General features: G+C 39.0%; 1 protein-coding gene across 2 annotated transcripts in view; it reads right to left on the reverse strand.

Annotated features, from left to right (window-relative positions):
* Positions 1–7,183: 7,183 nt before the first annotated feature.
* Positions 7,184–24,990, reverse strand: part of LOC127528982 (ciliogenesis-associated TTC17-interacting protein-like) — a 34,596-nt gene continuing 16,789 nt past the window's right edge. The window contains exons 1-3 of one of the 2 annotated variants that reach the window (XM_051931024.1): positions 18,804–19,768; positions 7,572–7,669; positions 7,184–7,478 (exon numbers count right to left, since the gene is read on the reverse strand). In XM_051931024.1, coding sequence (XP_051786984.1) covers positions 7,275–7,478; positions 7,572–7,669; positions 18,804–18,852 — 351 coding nt within the window. In that variant the 5' untranslated portion in view covers positions 18,853–19,768 and the 3' untranslated portion in view covers positions 7,184–7,274. Of the gene's footprint in view, positions 7,479–7,571; positions 7,670–18,803; positions 19,769–24,990 lie in introns of those variants that run through there. The other variant, XM_051931023.1, reaches the window with a different exon arrangement.

Here is a 24,990-nt window from a genome sequence, read left to right on the forward strand (position 1 = left end):
AAATGAAATAGTCCTCTTTGTAGTTCGGGTTTTTCACGGAGTCACTTGATGCTGATGGTTGTACAGACTTCTGGCTTTTAATCCATCCATCATTGTTGGAACATCATTGTGCTTTGGGTAGATGGTGGTGGCGCAAGCCACCACCAACAGCATACCGGAAAAGGAAACAGAAGAGAGAGTAGGGGTTAGTACAGATTTTGAATGAATAGTTATTATAATGAATTGGATATACAGAGTATCAGGATTAAATTACAGTGAAGTTATGAGAAGGCCATGTTAAAGTAATGTGTTTTCAGTAGTTTTTTAAAGTGCTCCACTGCATTAGCCTGGCGAATTCCTACTGGCAGACTATTCCAGATTTTAGGTGCATAACAGCAGAAGGCCGCCTCACCACTTCTTTTAAGTTTTGCTCTTGGAATTCTAAGGAGACACTCAGTTGAGGATCTGAGGTTACAATTTGGAATATAAGGTGTCAGACATTCCGATATATAAGCCGGGGCGAGATTATTTAAAGCTTTATAAACCATAAGCAGAATTTTAAAGTCAATTCTGAATGACACAGGTAACCAGTGTAGTGACATCAAAACTGGAGAAATGTGTTCGGATTTTCTTTTCCTGGTAAGGATTCTAGCAGCTGCATTCTGCACTAGTTGCAAACGATTGATGTCTTTTTTGGGTAGTCCTGACCAGGACCACAACACAGTAAGCTGGAAAAGCAACATGTCTGGTCCACTACTTTTCATTTTATTTGCCTCCTGAAAAATCGATACCTTTGAAACATGCAGCATCTGTAGCCTTACTGTAATTAATTCTTCTTCTTGTTCTTCTTTCACTTTGTACTTGATCCTCCTTCTCCATACAGCTCAGTCCCGCACCTCCTACACAGTCAGGCCCTTTTCTTTCAGATTTCATTTTACTTTATCCTCTTTCCCTGTATTTCCATTCCCATCACTATTTTGCCCACATATTCATTGTCTCCCCTCATCAAATGTCATACCAGGGGTCACGAAGTCCAGTACTGGAGGACCACCGTGGCTGCAGGTTTTCATTCTAACTCTTTTTTTTTTATTGAGTACCGTGTTTGTGCTGCTAATTAACTTGTGAATTAATTTGAATTGAATTTCTTTTTTAAGGTTGGTTTCCCTGAATTCCTTCATCATTCCTCTGAGTTGCTTCATTTCTTTCGTTAAATGGCACCCAAACAGAAGTGAAATGTGAAGTGAGGAGCCAAGAGAAGACCAGCTAAGTCAGGGCCTCAAACTCCAACCAGCCGCTTAATGAGGTCCCAATTCCTGTTGTTAATTAAACCCGTTCTTTAATTCCATGGCTTGTTGCTGCTCTCGTGGTGCATTAGCAGACATTTCTGAAATGGTTGATTTTCTCTTTCTAAGAGCACTGGGTGACCTGAGCAGATCGACATTCCTGAGACCTTCACCTTTCTTTATTTTCAGATCTTGTATGATGGACACCAGTTGTTTTTGGCTCCTTTTGTATTTCATTATTGTTTGGCTGCTAATTAAGGAAAAGGGGTCTGAATTTTCAAGAGCAAATCAATTAAAATTAGTTCAAACGAAGTTAATCAGCAGCAAAAACAGGTCACTCATTCAGAAAAGGGTTAGAATGAAAACCTGCAGCCACGGTGGTCCTCCGGGACTGGAGTTGGCGACCCCTGCTCTATACCACTTCAGACTACTTTCCTAGCTCTCTCTCCCGCTTGTGTTGTACCTCTGATTGTCTCACCTCTTATTTGTACTCCACACATCCGCCTCAACACTCTCATTTCTGCGCTCCCTATACTACCCATGTCTCAGCTCCATGCATCATTGCTGGTCTTACCACTGTCTTAAAATCCTTACCTTTAACCTTCTCCTTACTTCTTCCATCACACAATACTCCCGATACCTTCTACCAATTGTTCCATCTGCACTGCACTCTCAGCATATTGTGTCAAACTCATATTACCCTTAATTATTACACTCTGTCAGAACTCAGCTGGCACAAAAATTGAGAAGAATAAAATTTGCAGTTGGTGCTTGAACAGCCTCAGTGGCTTGATGAGAATAGTAGTAGGGAGACATAATGAGAAGTCAGCATGCTGTGAAAGCCAACCTGTCTGTAAAAATTCAGACAGGAGCTCTGCACTAGAATATTCTCGGGCGCGAACAACATAATGAAGAAAACAGGCGTCAAAAGGCATTATATACAGACCAGCAAAAAGACACAGGAACACAAAACAGTCGGCGAGCGTACCAAACGTCTTCTCAGGGTTGGTTTAGAATGCGGCTCTCTGCTTAATGCCCAGCACTGGTTTAAGCCAGTTCAGAATGTTTACATTCTGTAAGATATATGAATTGAAGTGATGGCTGATATGACGTGATTTCTTAATCATTTCGTGTAAGAGCAGAAAAAGTCATCCAGATATCGACAAAGGAAGGGAAATCAGATATCAGGCTTTTATGCAAGCATGTTGACTGATCAGGCATTTTTGCTGCAAAATATGCCTCTATTGGATAATCTGGGAATATGTTTAAATGTTAAATCCAATATGCAAGGCAAACACAGCGACAAAAAATAAATCAGCAGGTAAGACGGTGACAGGCATGTTGGAGGATAGTCAGGTGTAGCTGTGGTCAGGTTTTGGAGTGGACAGTGAATCTGCCATTCTTTTCTTTGGAATTCTGAATAAAATGCCTGACCTTCATAGGCCTTGTTCATCCATAGATAGATAGATAGATAGATAGATAGATAGATAGATAGATAGATAGATAGATAGATAGATAGATAGATAGATAGATACTTTATTAATCCCAAGGGGAAATTCACATACTGCAGCAGAGCATACTGATACAAAAAACAATATTAAAGATTGATAACAATGCAGGAAAAAAACAAGACAATAACTTTGTATAATGTTAACGTTTACCAGGGGTGGAACTGAAGTCGCATAGATTGGGGGAGGAACGATCTTCTCAGTATGATCATGAGGGATAAGATTATTCAGACTAGCGTTATTCTTAAAGGAAATCCAGAGGAACAGAAATAAACAGTCCACATTTGTATCCAGCAGGGCGCACTCGCTCCCTTGGATTATACTTTTTATTTATGCAGAACAGCCATTTTACACAGCCACGGATGTCCATGGTCTCCATCCACACAAGGCTGGTCCCATTGTCGCTACAATTAAAGCAAGTGGCTCAGTATGAAGCTGAATCCTGCCGACTATGCCAATTGTATCCAGCAGGGGGCGCTTATACTCAGGGGGATTATACTCTTTATTGATACAGAATAGACTGGCGCCACATACCCATCTCTTTTGTAACTATGGGATAAATAAACAGATGAAAGAAAGATGGTACAAAAAGAGATAAATGTATTTAACTTGCTTTAAAAGATAACTTCCATTCCCAAAAAATACAATGTATAACTCATTTATGCATACATATCCAGGCACAAGAGAAGCCAAGGAACAGTACAGGTATCACAGCCAGTTCTTCAGGTGGGGAAATGCGGACAACTATATGCCCATTCAGCAGGAATGTTTGGCTGCATGGAGACAGCTTCTAACTTTGTGATGGATCCTCATCATTAGAAACGCTCACATATGCATAGAATTCTTGTCAGATATGCTTTACTGCCATAGGGCTGTCTATATTATTTCCGGATTGTGATAAAACAACACCTTCACCTGCTCTCTTCATTTATGGCGTCTACAGACTCTGTCTGTGTTCTACAGACATCAGCACTTTTAAAATAGCCAGCCTGTGTGTGTCCTTCACATGCCTCTGTCCATCTCTTTGACAATTTATTGTGTGGTGTGAGCTATAAAATAATGGGGTTTGAAATAAACGTTACAGATTACAGTGGCATACTTCAAACAACGTTGTACAATATTAGATCTTATTTTGTTGTTTGACTATCAGTTTTTATAAAACACTTAATCCTGGAACAGCAGGCAAAAATTGGATTGTAATACAGATCTGTAGGTGGATGTACTTCCAAAACATAGCATTTTTAAAACTTAGCCTGTCTTCAAAGTTTGGAATCTAGCCATAGCAGCTATGACTGGTTGTCTGCATTTTGGACACCACTGATTGTGGTGGAAAGGCCTTAGGATATGTTTCACTGGAGACAAAATGGATTCAGATTTTCATTCCAAATGACATCTTAATTACAACTCAAGTTACAGGAATTCCTACTGTGGACGTGGTTGGACATTTAAACAGAAGTTCAGACAGGAATTTCACAAGTGACTAACAGTCCTATGTTAATTCCATTGAGAAATTCAGAAAGATGACTTTACATGTTTAGCAAAGTTGTAAACAGCCAACATTGGAGGAGCTACTTTCACAGTTTCACTTCAGGCTACATCCACACTACTATAATGTTTGTTTAAAAACGTAGACATTAGTTTCCAGATTTGTCTTTTTGTCCACACTACCCCAGCGTTTTTAACCCTCAAAAATGAAGACTTTTGAAAGCGCCATATACTACAGTAAATGCCTGCTAAGCAACGTCTCATTCCCTGACTGGTCACCCTTCATGGAAGTAAACTGACACAGCGGACATAGTTGCTTACTTCTATGCATCGAAATTTCTTTTTGTACAGTTTGAATGCTGCATTCACATACAAAAGGGAAATAATTTACTGAGCACCATAAATCCTGTGACTGACCGTCTCTTCATGGAGTTTTCCACTGATATGTGCACACCAGGTGTAGTTAAACATCTACATCATATGGATTTTGGGTCATTTTAGTGTCGATGGAGATACTTGCATATAACACTAGTGTGCACAAAGATTGTTTTCATTTAAAAATAGCATTCATGAACATAGTCTGAATTTACCAACGTTGAAGCAAATTTGATACCATTTTCATTGAAATCTTATCATCATAACTGAATTTAGTATTTAAAAGGAATACAAGCAAAAGAAGAAGAACTGAGATGTAATAATTCAATAAACATTTCTCAGAAAATGAAAACGTGCTGTGAGGAACTGATGGTGCCACAAAAAAACAGAAATGAAAATTCTACTTAAATGGCACTTTCATTAACAGCAAAGAACATGCAGCCATTGTGTCACTTTGAGATTGGGACGCGACTGACTATTGGGTCACCCAAGCCAGCAGGATGGAGGCTGTCCAAAGTGTTTAGTGGTTTACGTTTCTACAATATTTCCATTCTTCAGGTAAAGCGGTTCGCGGAGGACACGACGGTGGTCGTACTCATCTCGGGCAAGGAGGGTGAGCTGGCATACAGGGACGAGGTGGAGTGGCTGTCAGAGTGGTGCACAGTCAATAACCTGCTCCTCAACACCAAAAAAACGAAGGAGCTTGTTATTGACTTTAGAAAAAACAAAACTGACATCCAGCCACTTATCAATGGTGGGGCATGTGTGGAGAGGGTCCCGGTGTTCAGGTTTCTGGGCATTGAGCTGGAGGATGACCTGACCTGGAGTGCCAACACCAAGGAGCTGCTGAAGAAAGAGCAGCAGAGGCTGTATATTCTGAGAATCCTCAGAAAGAACCATCTCCCCAAAAATCTGCTCCTTGCCTTTTCTTACTGTTCCATCGAGAGTGTGCTCACGTACGGACTGTGTGTGTGGTACGGCAGCTGCACTTCCTCAGAAAAGAAAGCACTCCACAGGGTCGTCAGGACAGCGGAGAGAACAATTCGCTGTACCCTCCCTACTCGAACAAATCTACACTTCCTGATGCTGCAAAAAAGCAACAGACATTTCACAGGATTCATCACATCCTGGTCATTGCCTCTTCCAGCTTTTGCCATCGGCCAAGAGATACAGAGCAATGAAAACCAGGAGAAACCGCCTTAAAAACAGCTTTTATCCAAAAGCAATCATAGCCCTGAACTCAGAATAAAACTGCTCCATATCTTTCTACCAATGTGCAATATAGACCTTAAGTCAACAAGTGCAATCTGTATATAACAAGTGCAATCTGTATATTTTGTAAAGTACTTTTATTACTATTCGGTTTGTTATTATTTTCTCTCTTTTTGTCTTTTTAACTCTTATGCCTCACAGTGAGTCGACTGCACCTTCAATTTCGTTGTTCCTTTGTAAAAGTGACAATGACCATAAAGATCTATCCATCTATTGTGGAACCTGGCCTGGACACAGACAGACATCGTTATGTCACCCAACACACGTTTATTTTACACTATGTACAGCAATAAAGTGCACAACCCAGTGCCGCAGCACCAGTCACCCCACAAGTCCAGGCCCTTTCACAATGCCTTCTCTCTCTGGACCTCCTCCACTACTCTCCTTCAACTTATGTCCTCTTCCACCCGACTCCAGCCATCGAATGGAGGGAGGTGGCCCCTTTTATATCCACCCGGATGTGCTCCAGGTGTTAGTCTTCCGTCAGGACTCCCCTGTGTGGCAGAAGTACCGGCTGTGTACCCGGAAGCACTCCAGGTGTCTCCGATCCTCTTCCCCCCAGCACTTCCTGGTGTGGCGGAAGTGCTGAGGTCCAGGGCTCTCGAGGCATTGGGGCGCCCCTACAGGTTTGAGCTTCACAGCTCTGTACCCGTGGTCCCCAAAGCAACCAGGGCGGTCGCCCCCTTGTGGTCTGGAGGAGGCGCAAGCCCTCCTCCGGTCCTCTTGGGCGTCCCGGCTGGGTACACCCCCAGCCGCATGCCACACTCTATCTATCTATCTATCTATCTATCTATCTATCTATCTAAAGCATAGAGGAAATTAAAACGTTAATTATACTTACTGTATAGGTCAGTCTTGTGTTTTTTGTGTCCTTCTAAGATTAATGGGCATCCACTTAAGGATGCTTAAGGAATGTCAATGCTTCATACCAGTGATGCAAGAGATCATTTATTTAAAATAAAACTATTATTCATTAATGAATCCAACAATTTCAGATGGCATGAAAGCACTAATTAAGGGTCAGAAAAGAGTCATGATGATCACAAGTGGATGACAGATCACTGAATTATTAATTCTTGGTTTTTGTGGCATAAATCATAAGGCCATATTTATTCAAAGTATTTATATTCACATACTCCTTAAAGACAATCAGCGTACAAAAAAATCCAACTAGTTGTGTTTTCTGCCAGATTCCGTAGACATTAATTGAAATGTAGCCATTCAACAATAGAATTTTAAGAATCATGACAACAGTACATTCTTTCCCCAGTTACCTTTCCAATGTCACAAGTTCAGGTAATTTACACATTCTGTTAATACTTTTCTCATGATGGTCATATTGCACTTGAGTCTGACACCTGAAATACCTAACTTAACTGTCCTCGTCTGAGAAAGGTCTAGTGCTCAATTTACGAAATGGAATGTTCCGGGAGGAAAATTGCACAAAAAAATCAGCAGCAAATGTGAAAATGTCCTCTGGTTTTCTAAGCAACAAGTACAGCAGGAAATCTTGTATTAGGGCTTTCAGCTCAGGGTGATGCTTGAAATATGTAAGATGGCTTGCTGTCAGCAATTCCTGGAAAAGATTTAAAAATAACAAAATTGACTGCAGATATTTTAACTCAAAAACAAGTACTTTAGTTTTTACCAAAAACTCTAACTTAGCTACCTTTATGTCAAGAAATCTTGAATACACTTGCAAGTCCTCCACCCAGACAAGTGACTCCTTTTCAAAAGTAGGTTTGCGTTCCTCCTCTTGTAGGAGCTCTGGGTAGAATTGAATTAAGAATACAAGATCTTGCTTAATTGAGCCATAAACTCAACTTTGGTTTTCTATATAGAATTAACCCTAATGCTATAGATGAGTAAATTGCAAAGTGGTGTAGTGTAACCATATCAACTGCCCTGAAACATAAAAAGTACGTAAGCCATTCAGTATGATGCCAAGGTGTCAGCTGGTAAAATGTTAACATATCAAGAGGTGGGCTGGAGAATTCTGTTAATGCAGGATGTCTCTTAGAGAGGACTTGGGATCTAGCTAGCCTTCAGCATCAATCATAATGAATTCTCAAAGTGGGATGGTGTGAGAGGTAAAAGACAGTAACAGGGCAGGGGTACTCAACTCTCATCCTGGAGATCCGCAGTGGGTGCAGGCTTTCATTCCAAACACTTTGGTAATTAGATGCCGGGCCTAGCAGATAATGAAACTTGGTGTTTAACTCTATGGCTTCTTAGTGCTTTCATTCAACCAAGACAAATCTTTCATGCATCGTAGATTTTTTCATTTTCTGAGAACATTATCTGTATGTTTTGAAGTCCGGAACAGATTTTTATCTCTTGGTCCTTCTCTTCTCTCTCATTTATTTCAAAACATTGTATGAACACAGATACTTCATGAGGTATATACACAGGTTTAAATGGAAGTAAGTTAGCTACACAACTGGTGGTCCCTTTATTATTTGCAGCTCACTATTAAGAAAGCAGGCAACAATTATAACCTAAATACAGCAGTTAACAACTGAAATGGACAATTATGGGTTCTAAATTGCAACAAACTAGTTGATGAAAACAGAGCCGGAGTTGCTGTGGGGATTAGTCTTAGGTCAGTTAAAATGTCAATTTATTTATATAGCACATTTAAAACAACATAGGAATGCTGTGGCTAAAGTGCTTTACAATAATAGAATAAAAGAAAAAAACAAACAAATAACATAAATAGAAATAAAAATATATGAACATAAATAAAAATAAAATAAATAATAAATAGAAGTGATGTTATATAATCACAATGAGGGAACCATCAGTATTACTGAAGGTCACGGAATGCAAAGTGAATAGAAATGAGTCTTTAATCTTAAACAGTTCAGTTGTAGACGACTCCTTTATGTGATGAGGTGAAGAGTTCCAGAGGCGAGGAGCAGCAGCTTGCAAAAGCCGTGTCTGTCCGCCTTTAGTTTTACACTTGGTAAGAACATTAAATATGAGCAAAGTAAGTACACATGGTTGCCCCAAATGCTGGCTCCTAAAATAAAGCACCACCGCATCCAACTTTCTAAGTAGATCTTCAAGTTAATACATTTTGGACTAGGAGAAATTTAGAAAACATTTCATAACTGGGGATTATTACTATGACCCAGAGTCTAAACAACAATGTAAGCAAAGACATTTAAAGTCCAAGCCAAAGCTGGCAAAATCAAGTGCACATTTTTATGATGTTGAGGGTGTAGTGCATATTCAATTCACACCTCAAAAGGCCCACATAACTGGTGTGAGGGATGGCCGGCCATTTACCCCCAGGCCGCTAGATGGAGCCCTCCCTGTAGCATGGAAGTGCCCCGAAGACTAGCAGGGAATTATGGACAATGGAGTTTTTATTCCCAACCCTGCTGGACACCATGGGGCCCCCCAGAGGACGCTGCAGGGAGGCTCAAAGACTCTTACGTGCCCTATAACCCGGAAGTACGTCATGATCACATGACAAGAAGAAACAACATGCTTCCGGGTTGAGGAAAAGGACTTTTACCCTGACCCGGAAGTCATAAGGACTTGTGGGATTGTTGGACAGGAACACCTCCGGGTCAGGGAATATAAAAGGATGATGGGAAATCCCAGACGTTGAGCTGAGCTGGGTGGAAGGGTGGCAGCGCGTCTGGGAGTGTGGAGGATTATTGTATTGATTGATTGATTGTTTATTAATTATTAGAGTAGTGTGGAGTAGTGGTGCTTTGTGCACTTATTATTTTAATAAATATTATTATTTGGACTTTTATCTGGTGTCTGACGTCTGGTCTGAGGGTTCAAGGGGTCACGGAGACCTTAAACTGTCACACTGGTAAATCATACACTCGTTTGCTTTAGCATTTGTCACGAACAATTAGGAAGACATGTTGACCTTCCCCCTTCTACTTCATGATGATAACTCTGCTCACACTGTACAGATTAGCAAAAGCTAATCTGGGAAAACTGCAGATTGGAAGAGATGCCACACCGGCTCTGCTTTCTAGACCTGAAGAACTCCCATCATGAGACATGCCATGCTAACAATAAACACATCAAAGCAGCTTAAATTATAGTGCTCACACAAATGGTTTTATTTAAGCGAAAACCTCTGAAGATTAAAATTATGTGCATTAGTACTCACAGGGATTACTGTACACTGAAAAATAAAACTTGTTTGTTTTTGCTGGTGCATCCCCTAATATGTCGGGCTCCAAATATTTTCCACCACCCATTGTAAATGTACACACACACAATGTTATTTTGCACTAGACATGTTTGGTCCTGAGCTAAATCTTTGTTAATTACTGTTTTTCTTTATAAACAAGAGTGGCAATTGAAAATAAAAATAAGAGTTGATTAGCTGAATACTGAGTTGTTTCTGAACATTGGTAAATTACAGTTCATTAAAAACAACAAGGATAATTAAGAATCAAACTGGCAACGTGTGATGACATGCTAGTGACAAAAATAAACAGAAAAACGAGTCAAGACAAGTGTGATCTAAGCAACTATCTTTGTTTCTAGAGCAGATAGCAATACGAGTGCTTTAAAATGGAATCTTTAAAGACTTTTTACTTACACGTTGAAATTCTGTTTATTTGACTACAATCCGTATTTTGTTTCCTTCCAATATGTCGCTGTTTTGTTTCAACACCATTTTTCCAGTAAAGGTTGTGTTGTTCATGATTGTCCTAAATAAAGCTCAACTCTACAGGTTTATTACAATAACTTTGAAGCTAGATTTATGATTCTGTAGTTGTTTTGTATGGTGGAGGAGTTTTGGTTAGTATTACGATTTCATGACTTCTGGGACTCAAGTTTGATTCCCATGCTGATCTTTATCTGTGTCAAATGTTTCCTCAAATACTCATCTTTTCTCCCACATACAGACAGAGTGCAGATTCGGCTAAAATGCAATTCTAAGTTGTACTGGGATTAGAAGTTTTGAGGGTATGCATTGCTCGTGCATGGTACTGGTGGGATAGGTTTTTGTTTCCTTTGACACTGACTTGAGTAAAGGAGGGTGAGAAGATGAAAGGACGTATAGTTGTGAACAACTGTGGAGATAAAGTTTCCATATTTGACAAAATTCTGTTGCATGTTATAGCAGAAGTAGTACTAGTATGAGGGTAAATCAAAAAGTAAAGGCAATTTAAAAATGACATTTTAGCCGCAACGTCCATCCATCCATCCATCCATTTTCCAACCCGCTGAATCCGAACACAGCAGGGTCTGCTGGAGCCAATCCCAGCCAGCACAGGGCGCAAGGCAGGGAACCAATCCCGGGCAACCCACCGCAGGACACACACACACCCACACACCAAGCACACACTAGGGACAATTTAGAATCGCCAATCAACCTAACCTGCATGTCTTTAAACTGTGGGAGGAAACCGGAGAAACCCGGAGGAAACCCACGCAGACACGGGGAGAACATGCAAACTCCACGGAAGCGAACCCAGGTCTCCTAACTGCGAGGCAGCAACGCTACCACTGCGCCACCATGCCACCCTAGCCGCAACAGATAAAAGCTAATGCCATACAACAAATTTGCAATGGCTTATGGGTAGTTTGAACACACATAGCATAGCACTTTGCCATTATGCCAGTTAGTCTAACTAAAGTTAAGGTGAAAAGAACATGGATACTCCACTGTGGGAGCAGAGGGAGTGAAACCTGCTGAAATTCACCAAAGGTTTTTGGCTGTTAGGGAACCCATCTGGCACAAACTTTACAGTATCCCAAGTCATCGTGAATTATGCCATGTTCAGATCCTTAGCCGATATCCAAATGTAATATGTCTGTCTTCTCTGATGAAGGTATTCACCATGTCAATGTGAGCTTGTGTGCATGATGGTCAACCAGATTGAAGTTTGTCAGTTCAATTTGTTCTTTGTGCTTTAAACCTTTCTACCCATTCCTAAACATTTCGTTGAGGCATACGGTTTTCACTTCCAAACTGAGCCAACATCCTTCACTTAAATACAGCAGGTTTCACTCCCACTGCCCGAAGAAATCTCATTATGGTATGTTGTTCAACAATGGTGTAATCCCACAGTGGAGCGTCCATGTTCATTTGTCATTGACTTCAACTAGACTAATGGCAGAGTGCTGTGCTGTGAGTGTTCAAACTACCCATAAGCCATCACAAACGAGTTGTATTGCGTCAACTTCGATCTGTTGCGGTTACCGCATAATTTTCAAAGTGCCTTTACTTTTTGATTTACCCTCATAATATCATCATGTGTATAGAATATGCTGAACACCCTTAATTGTAAAAAAGTGTTCTGAAAATATGTTTTCACAATTTTTTAGAAAAAGCCTGTCAGAAATACAGCTCTTTAGTTTTGATGAGTTCTGTCACCACACACTGCCACTCAAAAGAAACACCCAACAAAAAGGAAGGTTTGAAAATAAGCACCTTCATTTAGCAGTCACGTTAAGCAAGTCATAGATCACAGATTTAGATGTCTTTCATAAGTGAAGTTAAGTGAAAACCTAACAATATATACATAGTTCTCTGGTACAAATATCCATTAATTTACTAAATCTTATTAATCCAAAATTAGAAGTCTGTGGAGCCAGAGTCTATTACATATCTATCTATCTATCTATCTATCTATCTATCTATCTATCTATCTATCTATCTATCTATCTATCTATCTATCTATCTATAAGCATAAAGTTCTAATAGCCAACGTCTTACTTTAGAAGAAGCGGAGTGTCATTGCATATTCCCAGACTTGAACAGACATGATCACAATCATAAGAAAATCTCAATGGATTACTAACCTGCCAAATAGTAGGAAAAAGGCTTATAAATGTTGGTTAAAAATATTGGATGAATGATTGGTTGAGGGTGGCGCAGTGGGTAGCACTGCTGCCTCGCAGTTAGGAGACCTGGGTTCACTTCCCGGGTCCCCCATGCGTGGAGTTTGCATGTTCTCCCCATGTCTGCGTGGTTTTCCTCCCACAGTCCAAAGACATGCAGGTTAGGTGCATTGGCGATTCTAAATTATGCTTGGTGTGTGGGTGAGTGTGTGTGTGTGTGCACACCCTGCGGTGGGCTGGCACCCTGCCCGGGGTTTGTTTCCTGCCTTGCACCCTGTGTTGGCTGGGATTGGCTCCAGCAGACCCCCGTGACCCTGTAGTTAGGATATAGCGGGTTGGATAATGGATGGATGGATGGATGATTGGTTGCAAGGAGGACAGGCATGCATTTGAACCCATACTGGTAATGCCACCCATTTTAGCATACTGCATTATATATTATCAAAGTCTGCTGTCTAGTCACACCCTAGAAGGAGGCCATTTGTTCACAGTGATCCTCCACAGTTGGCATTTCCAGTTTACAACCTAAGCCTTAAAGAGTAGACATGCATAAATGGTAGCTTTAGTGGTAATATAAAGGGGGATTCAGTTCAATGCATTTATCTGAGCCACAGTGAAACACATACCACAGCAGTGTGAGCAGGTAATTGAAAATGAATAGTTTTAATAGCATGAAATTTAAAAAAATCAGACTCACAGGATCAGTAGCAATATTTTGTGCACAATTATTGTTAAGTAACAGAACCAATTAGGTGGGGCTACAGAAAACAGCACTCAAAAGGAAGAAATGCAGGTCCTACCTGTGACAGTTTAACTTCAAATTAATTACTTACTTTGACCACAGTCCTATGAGACACCTATAACACAAGCTGTTGACGCTAAGAAACTTGTCTTCTGATTCTATTGTGGCTTTGGGTCTGCCAGATCTGTTCCAGTCACTGTTTCCTCCAGTTTCCACATTCTTTTTGATGACATAGGAAATTATACACACAAGGCAGTTTGGCTTTCTTTGCAATTTCTCTAAAAGACCTACACTTTTAAGGTTTAATGGTATGTCTGTTTTCAATTGTTAATTGCCTTTTTCTTGCCATTATGATAGCAATATATAGCACAGTATTGTCCAAATAATGCGTCAGAGGATGTAGCAACACAGTTTTTTTTCCTAGTACCGCCTTTATACTGACAGAAGGATTGTAAATAATCAACAAAAGCTGGGATGCTATGGGAATTGTTTGCATCAACTTTGAAGACATAATTAAGTTACATTGCTGCAGAAAGCTGTTAACCCATTACTTGTACCCTCAAAAAGGCCTTTATGAATAACTTGTTGGTAACCTAACCTCTGGCATTTTGTATTATTTAAGGTTATTCACTGGACTTGATTTTTTTTTCAATAAAAACTGGAAAAATTGGAGTGTTTTAACACTTTTGTCCAGTAGTGTTTACAAATGCAATAGCATCAATATATTTAAATGAAATTCACAATATATAAAAATTCAAAAATGTATTAGACAAGGTGATACTATATCTCCCATACTTATAGCTTGAATAGAAGAAATGCTCAAGAAACCAAACTGGGAAAGGCATAAAAACCAATGGACATTATTAATCACATTTACGTTTTGTAGGTGGCAAAGTCATTAGTTCCCACAATGCAGAAAAATTTCAGCACGTGATGACCAAATTAAATGCTAGCAAATGCTAGCAATCCGAGTTGAAATTTAACTTGTTTAAAACTCAGTGGGTTTTAACAACAGCGCACCATCATAACCAATGTTCCCTCTAAGGAGTAGCATATAGTGAGCAAAAAACATTGTTTATGAGCGATATTTTGTTTAATCCAAAAATTTATGAGCACCAACTCCGACGGTCGGAGTGAGCGATCGTGCAATAAGTACGAGCGACGCCGTCGGAATGAGCGATCGTGCGGGAAGTATGAGCGACGCTCTGAATTCGTGTGAGCGATTGCTCACGTGCTCAGCTTAGAGGGAACATTGGTCATAACCAATCAAAATACGAAGTGAAATCCTAAATCAAGTGCAAAGTTACCTAAAACTGATAATAGCAGAAAATCAGGATGAAGAGCATTGAGTTGCCTTAAATATGTATCTTAAATACCATAAATACTCAAAGTCAACTAAAGAAATATGGAATGACAAATACTTAACATGACATGATTTGACAGAAAAACTGTTACTTGGATTAGAAACCAGCCAAAAGTGTGTATTATTAAAACAAGATTGAAATCTCTCCAAATGGTAATCAGTAAGTCACATTGCACAGAGAGACTACAAGAGAAGGACAAAAGAGATACTGGAATGGATACCTTTAAATAAAGAGCATTCTGGAGGACAGCCAGTGCATGCTGTACTGACAACACAGTCAAAATTGGCGGGTATAACTAGATGTCAAAAGCACATGATAGAAGATGGTGGACAAGCCATCATCCTGTAGTGAACTAACATCAGCTAAAGTAGGTAAATAAATATATACTCTGCAAAAGTGTTAACAGATTCATATGAACAAATACTTGAGGTGATTATCATTATGTATTCAAGTCTCCAGGGATTGTTTCCTATATTGCAATATTTTACCAAGGGTTGTGAAGAAAAATTAAACAAAGAAGGCACTGTTAATAATAAGAAAAAGGAAAGCATAAATACAAATTGTCATTAATGCATTTTTATGATTTCTTTTTTGACCATGCCCCATTCTATTTCATAATAATGGCCCTGCTCACACTGTACAGCAGGCATGTCAAACATGCGGTCCCTGGGCCGCATGCGTCCTGCAACAGAAATCTATGCGGCCCGCATGACAGATCCTAGTTATCACTAAACTTGTACAAAATGATTACTATCGTTTCTGATTGAATCATTCTACATCTTCGACATTACTTATTGACTTTTCTTACTTCTGCCTTCTGACAAAAGCGCGTTTTCCCATGGCATCACGGTACTAGAAGTGTCATCTGCTAGTATAGCAACGAGCCTTGTCCAAAGTTAATGAGCCGCAGCATCACAACTGAAGTGCTAGGCTGCAGCAGCAAACTGTGCACCTGCACAGGGCCGCCACGCCAATATACAGTATATTGAATATAAAACAGAATGATAAAATAACGACACAACTGACGGAAATGTGGCCGAGAAACATTGTGTTTCTTGATAATTAGTACACTGTATTTACTAATATCGCTCGAGTCAGAGCAGTAAGCTATATGTAGTATTATAACGTTCTGCCGTAATGAGAATATCATGGGCCGCCACTTGGTTTTCAAGTTACAGACACGCGCATATAGAAGCGTGTCATGAGCACGAGGCGGCTATGCAGTGTCCACAACGGATGTGGCCATCTGCGGTGCATAAGATACCATATTGACATTGGCGGGTGAAGGGGCCACCGATTCTTTCTCTGCCCAGGGCCGCCACGAGCCTAGAGCTGCCCCTGGCAGGCTACACCACTGGCTGGGCTGCTGAGACTGGCCACTGGGCAGAACTGACCATCACGAGTAGTAATAGATCGCATATTTTCACGTTTTTTTGCTCTAGTTTTATGTAATTTTGTGCTAGTATTGTAAGGAACAGTTAGTGCAGACTACAGCTGAAGATCTGAAGTGGACGCGAGAAGTGGGTGAGTTGTTTATTAACAAATTTTTGTGATTTTGAGTTTGTAAAATTATTGTAGGTCAGGGGGCTTTTTGCATATCGGCTTGTTTTACAATATAAACTTTGAAGTAAACGTAGTAAAGTAAAATTTGATTTTTGGAGGATTTGTTTTCCAACTTGAATTACTGAGCAATGAATTCAGTGAGCGTTTTCGTAATATCGGTTCACAAGAACACCATACTCTTATAATGTTGAGAATGTGCCTGAGAATATCCAAATGGAATTGATTGATAAGCAGTCAGATTCTATTCTGAAGGCAAAATACAACGAAGTTGGTGTGCCAGGCTTGTATGCTTACCTGCCTCCCTCGTATGTGCAGATCTGTAAGTTGGCATCGAGAGTACTGTCAATGTTCAGTAGCACTTACCTTTATGAGCAATTGTTTTCATTAATGAAAGCTGCCAAAACCCCACATCGCTCAAGACTTACCGCCGAGCACCTTTCATCCCTCATAAAAGTTGCAGCTGCACAAGATTTCAAGCCTGATACTGACAAACTGGTTACTAACAAGAGATGCCAAGTGTCGGCACAAAAGATATAGTTCTCACACTGTAAGACTCCTATATAAGCAATGAATATAATATAATGAATATAATATAATAATATAAGGACCTAGCTAAGAGGTTAAGACTCTAATTGTACGCTGTTGTACGGAGATTGTATGGAAATAAATTGCTTTTCTTTAAACTTTAAGTGTTACATTTTTTTAAGTTTTCAGTATGTTACAGTGCGGTCCGCTGACGCACGTGTGGCAGTCGAAGCGGCCCACCAATGGTAGTGAGTTTGACATGCCTGCTGTACAAAATGCAAAGGCTAATCTGAAAATATAGACTTCCACATCCACTCTGCTTTCTAAACCTGAAGGGCTACCATTGTGGGACACGCCATGTTAATGAATAAAGTGAAAAGGTAATAAGTATAGAATAAAGGCTACTTGTAAAAATTACTTTTTTAAAATAGAGGGTAAAATTAGGAATCTGATTACACATTTTTCACAACTTATTCTGTGTAAATTAACAGCTGGTTCTCATTTAGTAACTGAATTTTTTAAAAACTGGCAAATAGCAACAGTGTCACTAGCCTCCTCTTAAAAGATTTTCTGAGGCCTTATGAAATATGAGAAATCATAGAAACATCTGACTTTTTTAAATGCAATGCACACACGGATTGACAAGGAATTTTCTACAGGTTTACATGAAACTGAAATATTATGATGAAATACTAAATACTGTGATCTTTGATGGAGAACAAGTGAACTGTAATGAACTACTGTATAATGTACATCAGGAAAACCTAACAATATATACATATAGTTCTCTGGTACAAATGTTACAAATATCCATTGATTTACTGAATCTAATTAATCCAAAATCAGAAGTCCATGGAGCCAGAGTCTATTACATCAGCAGTGAATGCAAGTCACAAGGCAGTAAGATACAAAAGAATAAAACTCCCATATAACTATCCAACTATCTGTTCATCACATTAATACCCCCCTTATCAAGGTCGTCTTCACAGAGATTCTGTGCCTGTCCCCAAGGCATGAATGAGCCTTCGACAGGGTGCTAGTCCATCACACACACTTAAACACGCACTCTTAGTCATACCGGGCCAGTTTCAAATCAAATTAAAAAGGAACTGCAGTGTAATAAAGGAAATGACTGTTGTAGGCATGCAATTGGCAATTACTGCCTGGTTCTTTGAACTCAGCCACGTAAATGAAAGATGCCGGAGATTGTAAGGAGCAAAATAAACATTTTCTAATTAGCCATATTTCATACATGGGTTATGCATAGAGACTGGAGGAAAGAATTTAAGATGTACAGATAATCACTGAACCTCATAGGTGTCTAAAAGGAAATCTTTATTTGTGATCTTAAAGAATTTTTACAAAACACATAATAATATTGCATTTCAAAAAGTACTGAATGCGCTCAACTCCCCGATCTGAGGTTGGGTTCTTACTTTATAACCAATGCTTCTGAGATAATTCTCGGCACCGAAACTCTCAGCTGGATTCAATGAGACGGAGAATATTATGTTACGTTATGTGTGTTACTCAGACCCACTGGTGACAGATTCCATAGTTCTGAGCCGCATTTTGTGACACAGTCATGCATATGACATTTCTTTTATACCCAGTAACTTGTTAAACTGTCCTAATCTCTACATAAGATAAAATAGACTATCTGTTTTGGAGATCACTCTGGAAAGCATAAACTTTATTTCCTATATTGTTCTTAACAATGAATGAAAACATTTTTTGAGATGTCTAAAGATATTTCCTCTGAGACATTATCATATAACAGCAGTATTTTGGATAACATTTCCAGTTGGCCAGCATATTTCTTAACAGTGAAGCTGGTCAGACTTACGGAATTACCAATCCACTATGTATTTGGTACCTTTTTCAACTGAACAATCCATAGTCATACTAGTAGAATCAACTTCCATTTCACTTGCTAATGGCTGAAAAAAATATAAAACTGTACTTTAGTATTACATAAATAAGAACTGTAAGAACATTTTTATGCATTTAAATTACACACTTTTAAATCCTAGGTATAAACACTTCCTACTCCATATCATGTAAGTATTATCTTCCAAATTCTGCTTTTCATGCCCAGCATATTTTTTACAAAGAATTCAGCTATAATGCAGATTGAGTCATTATCTAAATACCTATGCCTTTCACCAAAATGTCATTTCTAAAGGTTTTGAAGTAGATTTCACTTATGCTTCCAATATTAGACATGACCTTTAGGCTGATGCTGCACTTACTAGGTAATTTTTCAATGCCTGTATGATTTTCAGTAACAGCAATGACTTTCAAGATTGAAGATAACAGATTGCAGGCCACAATAAAAATAGGTTTGCAGAATAAACGTACAGGCTGGGACTCTGTGGCTTCCAAATTATTGAACATGTCGGAAATGGCAGTGCAGATCTCATTTGGAGATTCTTATGTGTTCATTTTGCAGCCCCACATTTACTTTAATAATTCACTACACATTCTTACATTTCAGTCTCTGTCACTCATATGCAGCCAATTAGAGTTGCCAATCAGCAGACAATGGCCAATTCAGGAATCAAATGCTGAAGAAGCAAAGACCACTGCACCACCATAATGCCCTAAGCAGGTCTAAACTCATGGTAACTGTGCTGATGGTGGAATACACTGAAAGATATTAAAAGGCATGAGACAAATGAAAGCAGTTTCCAAGCTACCAGCTGTGAGCTCAATCTGTATTCAGGACATCTAGAAAAAATAATGAATGGCAATACCTCTCTCGAAAGAAATTGATAATAAATTTAGGATAGTGATTTCTTAAATAAGGAATAAAAAGAATGTACCTTTTCATAAATAGTAACCTAGAAATTAACATTGATTTGTAAGTGCTGGTTAAATTTTCATGAAATTTCACAGCAAGAAGGCAGAGGCTAAGGGATGGGATCCGAGTTAGAGGTTGTCAGAGACAATACATGTATAATACAGCAGGTGGCGGTAATGCATCGGAAGGTGATGCATTGTTTTACAGCGCGGCCCTTCATTACAAAGCAGAGGCCACTTTGTTGAAATGATCTGCTTTTCTTCTTTAAACTGCTTGTCTCTGCCCAGGCTTTAGAAGTGGATTAGGATCACTCCCAAATCCGAGGTTGGGTTCTTGCTTTATAACCAATACTTCAGAGATAATTCTCGGCCCCAAAACTCTCAGCTGGATTAAATGAGGCGGAGAATATTATGTTAGGTTTTGTGTGTTACTCAGACCCACAGGTGACAGATTCATAGTTCTGAGCTGCATTTTGTGACACAGTCATGCATGTGACATTCATTTCTTTTACACACAGTAACTTGTTAAACTAAATTTTCTGCCTCTTCTTTCTAAATATTAAAGTCTCTCTATTATAATACAAAAATCCTGGGACAAGACGAGACTTTTTATTTTTAGCCTGGGACGAGACGTCACTTTTTCAGAGAGATACTTGTACTTCCCGCGAGACGAGAGATTTAACCACGCCCAGGGTCGGAAATAAAAGACAAAGAGTAGATGACAAAGTAGAACGTCGTAAAGACTTCAAAAACGTTGGCACGATACACATGCAGAGCAGGTTAGAGATAATGAAAGTACTAAAATTTGAAAGTTTCAAAAAAATGATAGAAAAGATCGCATTAACGCAAACAAAGGGAAATTATTACTCGGTGAAATAATGGAACAGCGAAAAGAGATCAAATATATTGTTTGGATTTAAACTTTAAGTCGGAGACTTGGAGATTGTCTAATTCATGTTGCCATCAGGGAAAAGTAGTGTTTCTTCCCAAAAGAGGCCTATCCGCGAGAATTAAAAGAATTTGTTGTTTGGTGAAAGTGAAATCCACATACTTGAGCGGCAGAGACGCAAAGTGGCTGGTGCATAGTGCAGGCCGGGGTGGGGGGTTGGCGAGCGAATCCCCCTAATCTAAAAAAGTAAAAGGCTAAATCGGCCCTAGTGGGTGTGTGGTGTATGTTCACCCTGTAATAGACTGCCACCCTTTGCAGGGGATCGTCTTGAACACAGTGCTTGCTGGGATGGACTCCATCCATCTGTGACCCTTCCCAGGGAAGAAAATGTCAGATATATACATGGTTTGAAACTGTGGTGAGACTTTAATATTTGCCTAAACACATTGAATGTTATCAAGCTGGTTCAAAAAGTAGACAGAATGCAGGAAGACTGTGACACTACAGTATATCAGTGGCTCCCAGCTTCAATCCTGGGCGACCCTTTTTGGCTGCAGGTTTTTTTTCCAACCGGTTTCACAATCAGTGAGAAATTCTATACCTCAAATCGATCTCATTGTTAATTAGGTCATGTTTGTTTTTCTTCTGTTATTCTGCATTTAGAAAACAACAGTAGTTTAAGATTTATATTTAAAACAAATATTATTGCCATTGTTTTAAGTTCTTCGCTCTCGTATGTAATTTCCCATTAATGTACCTTTTTCTATGGAGCTTGCACCCTTACTTATGTCCTATTAATGTCAATTAACAGTAGCCTCCAGGGCAAACAACACAGAATGATGAAATTTCAGACTCTGGTGTTGTTAAATTTTATTGCGATGTAGCAAGCACTTGTGTACGCTACATGGAGAAAATGTAATGACTTTTCTTACATTGGTTTTTAACATTTCTCATCCCCATCCTTACGAATTGTTATTTAAGTCATTTTTTATTAGTGGCCTAACACTATCATTATTAAGTATCATTTGCTTGTCTACTCCACTCATTGTTAACTGTCATTATGGGAATACAATGAAGAAACTGCACTGAAGCCAGTGAATTTATAGGACAAAGACAATAGTGAATTCAGAATTAACACGATAGCAAAAATATGAATATTACCAATGAATGTAAATCTCACACTGCCCCTCTTTTCTTAAAGTTAAAGAAAAAAATAGCAATTAAACAATGAGATCAGCTAGAAGTAAAATGACCCACAGATTATGAAAATTACAAAACTGCTTGCAACAAAAACCTGCAGCCACTGGAAATCCCCTAGGACTAAACCTGGAGACTGTGGATTCATACCCTTATCCGCCTTACATTTGGTCCTAGAGAGACACAGTGGCCACGGGTTTTTGGTTCCAAACCAAATGCTTAATTCAAATCCACCCTTTCTCAAAGTTTTTATGACTTGTTAGTGTTTTCATTCTGCTATATCAAAATCAGTCTTGTATTGCATGATTTTCTTTTTCTGTGAATATTAACCAAATTCTTTGTGGCCCAAGCACACTTGTAATTCTGTCTTATCCCAAACAGAAACTTCATGACAAACACTGTAATTGAGACCCAACTTAGATGGTGAGCTGCTGGCTTCTTTGTCATTTTTATCATATTGTTATTTGGAAAACTGTTTAAGAAAACATTAAGGCATTAAAACAGTAAATGGAGTCATCTGAGACTAGGAATCTTAATCTTCTTCTTTCAGCTGCTCCAATTAGGGGTTGCCACAGCAGATCATCTTCTTCCATATCTTTCTGCCCTCATCTTGTTCTGTTAGACCCATCACCTGCATGTCCTCTCTCACCACATCCATAAACCTTCTCTTAAATCTTCCTCTTTTCCTCTTCCCTGGCAGCTCTATCCTTAGCATCTTTCTCCCAATATACTCAACATCTGTCCTCTGCACATGTCCAAACCAACGCAATCTCGCCTCTCTGACTTTGTCTCCCAACCGTCCAACTTGAACTGACCCCCTTAATGTACTCATTTCTAATCCTATCCATTCTCGTCACACCCAATGCAAATCTTAGCATCTTTAACACTACCACCTCCATTTCTGTCTCCTGCTTTCTGGTCAGTGCCACCGTCTCCAACCCATATTATGTTTAGGAATCTTAACAAGAAAGTTAATTAAAATAAATGTTTAGTTGGCTTGTAAATAGGAAATTGGGTTGAAACAAAGAACTACAGTGACTGTGGCCCTCTGGGACCAAACTTCAGCCTGCCTGTTCTACAAGAATGTGTAGAAAAAACCTTAAAGAATGAATAGATAGATAGATAGATAGATAGATAGATAGATAGATAGATAGATAGATAGATAGATAGATAGATAGATAGATAGATAGATAGATAGATAGATACTTTATTAAGCCCAAGGGGAAATTCACATACCCCAGCAGCATAAAAAAATGCTAAATAAAAACAATATTAAATAGTAAAAAGTGTCCAGAGAACGAGTCCACATAAAAGAAAGTTGGTAGAAGTGATCAGTGAAGAATATACTGTATTTTCAGAAATACCAACATTAAATTTCAGAAAAAAATATTGGTTACCAGGCAGTGGCATAAACTATTACTGAAAATGAACAAATGAAAATACCGTGCATGTTTTGTCTAATAGACAATGAGGGGCGATTAACTAAAACATTTGTCCACAATAAGGAGAATATGAGAAAAATGTACTACTGACTACAAAACGTTACAACAAGAAAAAATAAACATCTAGCTAAAAACAGGTCTGTATTTGGACTCTTCAGAATAAACACATTAAGTCTATGAAGTACGGCTTAGTTAAAGGGAAGAAACAGCCTTTGATTAATCAGTGGGTTGGAAGGCAAAACAGCAGCTGCTGTGAAATTTACACATCCTGCACCAAGCTGTAGAGCCCAGGGACAGATGAGCAGACAGTTGGCCTGCATTCACCATACTTTCCTCAGGGGCTGAGGGCCCCCAGGGCTTTCATTTCAAGTTTGTTTTCCACTTCTTTTTTGTGTTCAACAGCTCTTATCTGCCTAACCACCTTTTAAATGTATAAAATGTATAGGTACAGATGTGTACTGTAAATAAATCAGTATTACAAACTCCATGATGAGGTGTGTTATTGTATTTTGATGGCAGCTTGTTCCAATCTGTAAATGTGTATGTGAGCGGCGTGCCAACCCTTTCCACTAGACTTAATTCAGCCCCAATATAAAAATGTTTGTGTTTGATCAAAGCTATACTTTTCTGAAAGAAAATGGGATGTTGCTATTGTTGTTTTCAAGCCACCCAATGGTATTATTATGCACTATGAGAAAAACTGCAACAACAAAAATCTGAAACCATCTTTGCTTTTTGAATTTATATAAAGTGCAAACTATAATATAAAGATTGCACTCAAATCGGATGAAAAAAGTGGACACAGGGATTTGGTTGGGACAAAAGTGATGGAACAATTCTCAGTGGTTATTCGAGGTTATGAAACACTTGGATCATTGCAACAGAGTTCCTGGATGGCAAAAATGACTTCAGGTTTTCACTGCAAACAATTTTAAAATTAGATATACATGGGGAGTGTACTCACTAGGCAACATGAGACATTTCTTATATTTTATTTTCTGAGACTACCATCCAAGTGCTTTTTGATCCAGGGCAATGCAGTATTTACTGTTAACAGACATTTGGTGAAAGAAAACAAGCAATATAGATTATGAGATCATAAAAAAGAAGGTCAGTTAAATAAGGCAGTGACGGGTGTGACTGGCAAGTATTTTTTTTTAATGGCAGCAAAAAAAAAAAAACCTCCATGAACAGAGTTTAAGACCCTTACACTGAAGGTTGTTTGCCAGTCCACTTCCTATCAGCGCTGACGTATTGAATTATGGATCATGTGAAATTTAAAACATTGTCTTCTGTTTCTGGGGTCATCTGATGGCGTTTCTTCTTATAGAGATTAACCGGACACTCCACTGTTAATCTACAAATAACAACCTAGCGCTAACTCGATAAGGCTATAAATGACATGGGACACTGAAATATACAGTTAAAACAGTTAACTTCAAATAATTTATCACAAACAATGGCCTTACATCATTTAATAAATGTATATTTTTGTAGTGACAAAGTAATTTTAAATAGTCTAAGAAAAACACCAACGCAGCGCCCGCGAGGTTTAGGCCCCAGTTCGAAACACTAGTAAACTCCCGACGAAATAAATTGGAAAACGAAGATTGGACGACAAGTACTTTAACAAGTATGATGAATGCAACAAAAAATAATACTGCGCCATTCAACTTACGGCTAACAAACAGATCCCGGCTAGCTAAACTAAGGAGCTCCGGAACAACGAAAAC

The sequence above is a fragment of the Erpetoichthys calabaricus genome, chromosome 8 (genome assembly GCF_900747795.2).
Source record: "Erpetoichthys calabaricus chromosome 8, fErpCal1.3, whole genome shotgun sequence".
Lineage (NCBI taxonomy): Eukaryota > Metazoa > Chordata > Cladistia > Polypteriformes > Polypteridae > Erpetoichthys > Erpetoichthys calabaricus.